Source organism: Carcharhinus amblyrhynchos, unplaced genomic scaffold (assembly GCF_965287045.1).
Source record: "Carcharhinus amblyrhynchos unplaced genomic scaffold, sCarAmb.v2.hapA scaffold_69, whole genome shotgun sequence".
Classification (NCBI taxonomy): Eukaryota; Metazoa; Chordata; class Chondrichthyes; order Carcharhiniformes; family Carcharhinidae; genus Carcharhinus; species Carcharhinus amblyrhynchos.
Genome location: NW_027649809.1, coordinates 272,642 through 282,382, shown reverse-complemented (window position 1 = coordinate 282,382; position 9,741 = coordinate 272,642). Strand labels below are relative to the sequence as shown.

The 9,741-nt window shown below is 50.3% G+C and overlaps 1 protein-coding gene across 1 annotated transcript in view; it reads left to right on the top strand.

Annotated features, from left to right (window-relative positions):
- Positions 1-9,508, top strand: part of LOC145337741 (plasminogen activator inhibitor 1-like) — a 14,372-nt gene extending 4,864 nt beyond the window's left edge. Inside the window, exons 2-8 of the mRNA XM_080182580.1 lie at positions 909-1,142; positions 1,821-2,018; positions 4,300-4,498; positions 5,056-5,156; positions 5,986-6,072; positions 7,221-7,304; positions 9,088-9,508. Coding sequence (XP_080038706.1) covers positions 909-1,142; positions 1,821-2,018; positions 4,300-4,498; positions 5,056-5,156; positions 5,986-6,072; positions 7,221-7,304; positions 9,088-9,125 — 941 coding nt within the window. The 3' untranslated portion in view covers positions 9,126-9,508. The remainder of the gene's footprint in view (positions 1-908; positions 1,143-1,820; positions 2,019-4,299; positions 4,499-5,055; positions 5,157-5,985; positions 6,073-7,220; positions 7,305-9,087) is intronic.
- Positions 9,509-9,741: the final 233 nt, after the last annotated feature.

The following is a 9,741-nucleotide window of genomic DNA, read 5'->3' as shown; positions in this document are numbered from 1 at the left end:
GCGGGGAGGTGTGGTGGGGAAGGGGAGTTGCTGATCTGGATTGCCAGGGACGGGAAGGGTCTAGAGTAGCGACAGGATAGTGGTGAGCCTGTGGGAGTGAACCAGTCCACGGCCTCGCTGCCCTGAGTCAGCGGGTACACACCGCCAGGTGTGGATGACTCTGCACGTCTCACTTCTGAGGGCGTGGGGAGATGGGGCACGGAGTTAAGGGGAACCTTCATACCGAGCAAAAACAATATTTCAGACCCAACCAATACGTTTTGTGGCAATCTCTACACAGCTCACCAGCGACCTCTGGTGGCAGGAGTCAACCATTGCCAGACCCATTTCCCTTTTCATTCCCTCATAGAATCCCTACAATGCAGAAGGGGGCCACTCGGCCCATCGAGTCTGCACCAACTTTCCAAAAGAGCATCTTACCCAGCCTCAATCCCTGTAACTCCATGCCTTATCCCTATTTACTATGGCCACTCCAATTTACCTGCACATCTTTGGACACTGGGGACAATTTAGCATGGCCAATCCACCTAACCTGAACATTTTTGGATATTAAGGGACAATTTAGCACGGCCAATCCACCTAACATATACATCTTGGGACACGAACAGGCAATTTGGCATGGCCAATCCACCCAATGTAGACATCTTTGGAGTGTGGGCAGAAACCCACTCAGACACGGGTGGGGATAGAGTGTGCAGGCTCCGCACAGACAGCCATCCAAGCCCGGAATCTAACCCAGGTCCCTGGTGGTGAGGCAGCAGGGCTAACCACTGTGCCACCTGAGCATTGCTGGCGAGGATAGCATTTGTGCATGCTCAGAGATTTGGGTTGAGGGTGGGGTCAGTGTTGGAGAGGGTTTAGAGAGGAGGGAGCTCCGCACTCAACTGCGTTTCTTCTCCGGCCGACAGACGAGGGCGTACCATTGGCCGTCAAGCACCTCCAGAAAGATCTCACCTCCAAGAGCAACCTGGACATTGTCTATGCGGCCAATAGCATGTTTGTCCAGAGGAACATGCAGCTCCCCAGAGCCTACATGAAGAACTACCGCAGGACGTTCAACAGCCGGCCTAAGCAGGTGTACTTCCAGAACGTTGAGATGTCCACCTACATCATCAACAAATGGGTGGAAGTGCAAACCAGAGGTGAGGTGACAAAGCTCCTTGTTTTCATCAGTGTATCAGCAAACTCCTTGGTTGGCGTGCTATTTGGGACACTTTTTCCATCCTGCCTCGCATTCCTGTTCTACCCAACTGCTACAAACTGTCTCCTTGCTCTTTGTTCTCTTGTTTGAAGTCGTTCCAATTCGAGGCTTCACTTCTGGGCCCTGGGTTTACTTGCTTGACAGGCCTGTGTAGAGGGACCTAACCCCATGCTGTACCTGTCCTGGGAGTGTTTGATGGGGGGACAGTGTAGAGGGAGCTTTACTCTGTATCTAACCCTGTGCTGTACCTGTCCTGGGAGTGTTTGATGGGGGGGGACAGTGTAGAGGGAGCTTTACTCTGTACCTAACCCCGAGCTGTACCTGTATGTCTTCTGTAATGGGGAAGAGGGCAACACAAGTAAAATTGTGCTGATATCGCGGGGAAATAATATTCATTCAAAGGGACTAAAAGTACTTGGGATGGGAAGGAGTAGGAGCTGGCAGAGAGAGAGAAGGGGGAGAAATGCTAGCGTATTGTATAGATCTATGTCTCTATCTTGTAGTGTACTCTCGTTCTAGCCTTTGCGGTCTCTCTGTAAGATCTGTCAGTCGAATAGCATCGGGTGTTAACTCTTCCCTCTCTTTCCCTCCCCCCCCCCCCCCCCCCCCCACTATCCAGGAATGATCCGTAACTTTTTGCGTCCGGACTTGCTGGACCCAGTTTTGACCCGCATGGTCCTCCTCAACGCCGTATACTTCAAGGGTCTCTGGAAGATTCCCTTCCCTGCCGAGGGCACGCACCAGCGCGAGTTCCACAAAGCCGACGGGACCAAGATCCTGGTGCCCATGATGTCACTGAGTGCCAAGCTCAATGCCAGTAAGTAACAACGGTCCAATGGGGTGGCAGAAGGCAGGGGAGGGTGGTGGCCTGGAAGTGGGGGTGGAGAGTGTTTCCCCCCTCGTACTTACTTAATTTGTGATCATACCCCTCTCAGTTCCCTGATTTTGATTTGATTTATTATTGTCACATGTATTGGGATACAGTGAAAAGTATTGTTTCTTGCGCGCTATACAGACAAAGCATACCATTCATAGAGTACATAGGGGAGAAGGATTTGATTTGATTTGATTTGAACTGGCTGCAGTCCCTGAGGTGTAGGTCCACCCACAATGCTGTTAGGGAGGGAATTCTAGAATTTTGACCCAGCGACAGCGAAGGAACGGCCAATATATTTCCCAGTCGGGATGGTGAGTGGCTCGGAGGGGAACCTCCAGGTGGAGGTGTTCCCAGGCACCTGCTGCCCCCTTGTCCTTCTCGATGGTAGGGATCGTGTGTTTGGAAAGTGCAATCTGAGGCAGTTCTACACAGCACCTTGTGGATGACACAATGGCCAGAAGCACTGAATAGCTGTTAGGACAGAGTACACCATAAAATCCCTACAGTGGGACAAATGGCCTCTTTCTGCATTGAGTTTGTACCAATCTCCAAAAGACCATTTTCCCCAGGTCTTCCCTTCTAATCCATCTAACCAACACAATTTGGGATACTAAGAGGTAATTTACCATGGACAGTCCACCTAACCACATCTTTGGACAGTAAGGGACAATTCAGCATGGCCATTTTCCCCCTAACCCACCAATCTTTGGATACAAAGGGGCAATTAAGCATGGCCAATCCACCTAACCACATCTTTGGACACTAAGGGAAAATTTAGCATGGCCATTTCCCTTAACCTACACATCTTTGGATACAGAGGAACAATTTAGCATGGCCAATGAATCAACCTGCACATCTTTGGACATTAAGGGGCAATTTACCATGGCGTAGTGTTTTAGAACAAAGAACGATATAGCACAGGAACAGGATCTTGGGCTCTCCCAAGCCTGCACTGCTCATGCACCCAACTAGACCATTCATTTGTCTCCCTCTATTCTCGGTCTGTGTTCTCGAGGCTACCTAGATAAGTCTTAAACAATCCCAGCGTGTCCGCCTCAACCTCCTTGCTTGGCAGTGCATTCCAGGCCCCCACCCACCCTCTGTGTAAAATACGTCCCCCTGACATCTGTGTTGAACCTTGCCCACCCCCCACCTTGAACTTGTGACCCCCTTGTCACCTCTGACCTGGGAAAAAGAGTGAAGAATGGGAAGCTTTTTTATCCAATACTAGCCCCAGGGCAATTGAAGGCAGCATGCACTGTCCTCATTCCTTTGGAATGTGGAAAGTGCTGCACCCAACAGTAATCCCGTGTCGCTACCAGTTCTGGCTAGATTAATCCCTTCCCTCGGGCAAATCTAAAAGTGTTGCATGATGTGCGCCTGGCTCGTTGCTCACACACTTTTGAAGAAACAACGAAAAGAAATATCGCAAAACACTGCGGAAGCCGGAGATTGTGCAATAAAAACCACTTAGGGGAGAGAGAGAGAGAAGAAAAGAATATCGAACCCATTTTCCACAAACACTCATGTTGGATCCTGTCTCTCTCTTTCTTTCTGTCTCTCTCTCCTCACAGCTGCCAGACCTGCTGTGTGTTGTTCCTCACTCCCTCTTCTTTGGCCTCCCAAGAATTAAACTGTCCCCCTCCGCAAATTTTCTGTTGAAGGTCTTCATGTGTGGGAGGCACGGTTGCGCAGTGGTTAGCACCGTTGCCTCACTGTGCCAGGGACCTGGGATTCGGATCTTGGATTGGGTCACTGTCCGTGTGGAGTTTCCACATTTCCTCCCCACCCCCTCCGCGTGTCTGTGTGGGTTTCCTCCGGGTGTTCTGGTTTCCTCCCACAGTCCGAAAGATGTGCAGGTTACGTGGATTGGCCATGCTAAATTGCCCCTCAGTGGCCAGTGACGTGCAGGTTAGGTAGATTTGGCCATGCTAAATTGTCCCTTGGTGTCAAAAGCTGTGCAGGTTAGGTGGATTGGCCATGCTAAATTGCTCCTTAATCTCCAAAGATGTTCAAGTTAGATGGATTGGCCATGCTAAATTGCCCCTTAGTGTCCAAAGATGAGCCAGTAATGAGGATAGACAAAGTAAGATTGGATTGTACTCACTGGAGTTTAGAAGAGTGTGAGAGGGGATGTTATAGAAACAGGCCTATCACGGGACAAGGTGCAACATAAGGTGGTGGACCAGAGAATTCAGATGTTTTTATTGCCCCCCCCCAGGTGAATTTATGACTGCCGATGGCATCGACTATGATGTGATAGAGCTGCCGTACCACGGGGAGACCCTCAGCATGTACATTGTGGCTCCCTACGAGAAGAAGGTCCCCCTCTCCGCCCTCACGAACACCATCACCGTCTCTCTGGTCAATGAGTGGAAGAACGGTATGGAAACAGTGAAGCGCCATCTTGTCCTACCCAGGTACGTGGCTTCGCGTCGTGGCACAGAGCGGGCGGGGACCGTACTTACAAACAGCCGCTGGATTTGCGACCATCGTACGGGGCTCAAATTGGCAGTGCCCCTGATGCCCATCCTTGATTTGCATGTTGGGTGGATTGGCCATGCTAAATTGACTCTAGTGTCGGGGGGGTTAGCAGGGTAAATGTGTGGGGTTCTGGGAATAGGGCCTGGGTGGGATTGTGATCAGTGCAGACTTGATGGGCTGAATGGCCTTTTCTGCACTATAGGGATTCTAAGATTGTGTCGGTATGGGGGGGGACCCAGATCAGGTTGTTGGTGATCTGGACGCCTAAAAACTTGAAGCTCTCCACCATTTCTACTTCATCCCCATTGATGTAGACAGGGGCACCTCCTCCCCTACTCTTCCTGAAATCAATGACAATCTACTTCATTTTGTTGACATTGAATCTTTGACAGATTGTCCTCCAGCACCCTTCCTTGTTGATTGAATAGAAATCTGCGGGTTCAGACTGTTTAGCCTACATTCCCTGACGTACTTATTGGTCTTATCCCGGCAGGTTTTCCCTGGATAGCGAGACGGATCTGAAGAAACCTCTGACAAACATGGGGATTACAGACATGTTCAACATGGGCAAGGCGGACTTTACCAAGATCAGCAGTAAGTACTCGCTTCCGGCAGACTTGACACAATGGCCTTGGAATGACATTAGCTCGAGGGGGTGTAACAGGAGTAGGAGTAGGCCATTCAGCCCTTTAAGCCTGCTCCGCCATTCAATCAGATCATGGCTGATCAATCCCTTTTTAGTATTTTATATCCCTCGATCAGATCCCCCCTCATTCTTCTAAACTCCAGTGAGTACAAGCCCCAAACGGCTCTTGGTTTGTGCATGGAATCTGCACGTTCTCCCCATGTCTGCGTGGGTTTCCTCCGGGTGCTCCGGTTTCCTCCCACACTCCAAAGATGTGCAAGTTAGATGGATTGCCATGCTAAATTGTCCCTTACTGTCCAAAGATGTGCAGGTTAGAGGGATAGGACCATGCTAAATTGCCTCTTACTGTCCAAAGATGCACAGGTTAGGTGGATTGGCCATGCTAAATTGCCCCTTAGTGTCACAAGATTTGTGGATTAGCCATGCTAAATTGCCTCTTAGTATTCAAAGATGTGCGGGTTAGGCGGACTGGCCATGCTAAATTGTCCCTTTACTGTCAGGGGGGGCTAGCTAGGGTAAATCCATGAGGTTATGGGGGTTTGTCCTGGGTGGGATTGTTGTCAGTGCAGACTCGATGGGCCAAATTGGCCTCCTTCTGCACTGTCAGGTTTCTATGATTCTCCTGGTCTGTGTTTGGGGAGAATCCACCTAGTTATAAGAGGAATGAGCAATCCCGGTTAGGTTGAGTGGGGACGGGAGGGGGATGCAATTTCTGTTTGTGCGAGAATCGAGTACCGCCAGTTAATTCTTCCCTCTCCGTTTTGCCTCCCTCTGCAGAAACCAAGCCCTTGTTTGTGTCCAAAGCTCTGCAGAAGGTAAAGATCGAAGTGAATGAGAGTGGGACCAAGGCATCTGCAGCCACTGGTAAGTCTCCCCGTCCTGGTTTAGCTCGCCAACGCTTCAGGTTATTCCTGAAGTTGGATGGTGTACAATGGTTCAAAAAATGTGGGTGGCATGGTGGCAGCAGTACAGTGGTTAGCACTGCTGCCTCGCAGCGCTCAGGACCTGGGTTCAGTTCCTGGCTCGGGTCACTGCCTGGGCGAAGTTTGCACGTTCTCCTCATGTCTGCATGGGTTTCCTCCCACAGTCCGAAAGACGTGCGGGTTAGGGTGCATTGGCTGTGCTAAATTGACCATGTCAGGGGGATTAGCAGGGTAAATGCGTGGGGTTACGGGAATAGGGTGGGATTGCAGTCGGTACAGACTCGATGGGCCAAATGGCCTCTTTCTGCACTGCTGGGATTTTATGTCACACCCGCTGCCCACTTGAAGCCCCCGGCAGATCTTAACTCGAGTGTGGCTAATGTAAACAGTCACTGGCTCTCATATCATTATAAGAACATCACAAGTAGTGGTAAGATGAGTGGTACTGCAAAGTGTGCAGAGGACACTGACAGTTTGCAAAGGGATATAGATACACTAAGTGAGTGGGCGAGGGTCTGGCAGATGGAGTACAATGTTGGTAAATATTCCATCATCCATTTTGGTAGGAATAACAGCAGAATGGGTTATTATTTAAATGGTAAAAAAAAAAATTGCAGCATGCTGCTGTGCAGAGGGACCTGGGTGTCCTTGTGTATGAATCTCAAAGTTGGTTTGCAGGTACTTAAGAAGGCAAATGGAATTTTGTTCCTCGTTGCTAGAGGGATGGAGTTTAAAAACAGCGAGGTTATGATGCAGCTGTATAAGGTGCTGGTGAGATCACACCTGGAGTACTGGGTACAGTGTTGGTCTCCTTACTTGAGAAAGGACATACTGACACTGGGGGGGGGGGGTGCAGAGGAGATTCACTAGGTTGATTCCGGAGTTGAGAGGGTTGGCTTATGAGGAGAGACTGAGGCAATACTCATTGGGATAGCATGGGAATAGCAGCAGGTGGGACACGGACCGTGCGAAGGTCCCTTGATCCCAGGAGGGGTTTTCCAGGGCCCAATCCTGCCTGGTTCATGAGTGTGGTTGTACAAATCAATGATCTGCTGACTGACCTGTTTGCCATTCTTTTGTTCTTAACAGCCGCCATCTTATACGAGCGCATGGCTCCCCTCGAGGTTGTGATCGATAGGCCCTTCCTATTCTTGGTCCGGCACAACCCCACTGGTAAGTGTGATGATACTGTGCCTTTAAGAAATGCATTTGTTTCTTGCGAAGGGTATGCTCTAAACTTCAGCTCTGATTATGGTGCTGACTTGTCTTCTCCGGGCAGCTGAGAATGTAGGGGAATAATTGCTCCTGGTTATTTGGGGGAGCTTGTTTTAATCTGAGCTAATGCACTTTTGTGATTTTTTTTTTCTGGGTTGTCCTCTGGAGTTTCACAGTAAGCTTTTATTAACAGCAGTCAGGGTCCTGGGTTTGATTCCGGCACTGGGTCACTGTCCGTGTGGAGTTTGCACATTCTCCCCATGCCTGCGTGGGTTTGCTCCAGTTTCCTCCCACTGTCCACACAATGTGCGGGTTAGGGGGATTGGCCATGGTAAGTTGCCCCTTTAGTGTCCCAAAAAATGTATAGGTTAGATGGATTGGTCAGGCTAAGTTGCCCCTTAGTGTCCAAAGATGTGTGGGTTAGGTGGATTGGCCATGCTAAATTATCCCTTAGTGTCCAAAGATGTGCGGGTTAAGAGGATTGACAATGCGCAGGGTTACAAGGAAAGGGTGGGGCAGTGGGCCAGGGTAAGATGCCATTGCGGAGGAGAGTCAGTACAGGCTCAAAGGACCAAATGACCTTATTCTGTACTGTAGGCGTTCTGTGGATACTGGTGAGCATGAAGCAACCCAACGCAGTGAAAGCCCCAGATGCCCCCATCATCCTACATAGGTCATGTCGAGGTGAAAGGCCCAAAGGGTATGGTGGGGAGGGAGCCCTCTGTGTGTGGCTTATGGATGTCTGAGGCAGGTCAGCAAGGGAAGCAAAGTGAGGGAGGGTAAACGTTATCATCATAGAATCCCTACAGTGCAGAAGGAGGCCATTTGGCCCATCGGGCCTGCACCGACGACAATCCCAGGCCATATCCCACAACCCCACATACTTACCTCACCAATCCCTCTAACCTACAGATCCTGGGACGCTAAGGGGCAATTTAGCGTGGCCAATCCACCTAACCTGCACATCTTTGGACTGTGGGAGGAAATGGGAGCACCCGGAGGAAACCCACACAGACATGGGAGAATGTGCAAACTTTACACAGATTGCAACCCAAGCCAGGAATTGAACCTGGTTCCCTGGCACTGTGAGGCAGCAGTTCTAACCGCTGCCACTCTGAGCGTACACTGGGCGTAGTTAAGACAGAAATGGCTGTACTAGTATACAGCATGAAAGATTGATTTGATTTATTATTGTGAAATGCATTAGGATACAGTGAAAAGTATTGTTTCTTGCACACTATACAAAGCATACCATTCATAGGGATGGAAAGGAGAGAGTGCAGAATGTAGTGTTACAGTCATAGCTAGGGTGTAGAGAAAGATCAACTCAATGCGAGGTAGGTCCATTCAAAAGTCTGACAGCAGCAGGGAAGAAGCTGTTCTTGAGTCGGTTGGTACGGGACCTCAGGCTTTTGTATCTTTCTCCCCGACGGAAGAAGGTGGAAGAGAGAATGTCCGGGGTGTGTGGGGTCCTTGATTATGCCGGCTGCTTTTCCCCGAGGCAGCGGGAAGTGTAGACAGAGTCAATGGATGGGAGGCTGGTTTGCCTGATGGATTGGGCTATGTTCATGATCCTCTGTAGTTTCTAGAACAGAGGTTAGACATGCCAGGAATCGAACCCAGGTCCCTTGAGCGGCGAGGCAGCAGTGCTAACCCACTGTGCCGCCCAAAATGTGTTGTCAAGACGCAAGCCAAGTGGAGTTGGGCTTCTCTTTGACGGCTGTCCCTCTCGTTTGTGCAGGCACCATTCTCTTCACGGGCCAAGTGATGGAACCATAGAGGAAAGACAGCTACGCCAAAAAGACAATGCTCAGGTATTCTAATCTGTCCAGAACCCCGCGAGGAAGACGCAGTAACTGGAAATAACTGGCAGAGAAAATAACGTATAACGAGGAAAGGAAGATTTGGGACTTGGGGAGTGGGCGACCGTCTGGAATTCGCTCTCATGGAACCAACCTTTTTGAACTTCGTCTGTAGACACGGGATGGGGTGATCCGATTTTTCATTTGTGACGTTCTCCCTTGCATCCAGAACAAGCACGCCCGTTCGTCGTCCACACCGCCTCGGTCCGAAGGGCGTAACCCTTCCCCACTCCCCCTGAAGCATTTGCACCTTGCTGTGCGATTTGACCTGTTTTTGCACATCCACCCCCACCACCCAACCTGGCCACTTAAGCGTCCATCCACCACCCCCCTCCACGCCCAAGAGCTTGCTGCCTCTCAATATGCAACGCGCATCATGATGAGAGGACGCCCCTGACCTCGGAGGCTGTTTGGGGGGGGGCCCATCCATTTTGGCCAAAATCACGCACGGGAACATCTCGCAAAGCTCAGGCCGCACCTCGTGCGCGACCAGCTCCCCACGGTGTGATGTGTAACCAGATTGTCTGTCTGTA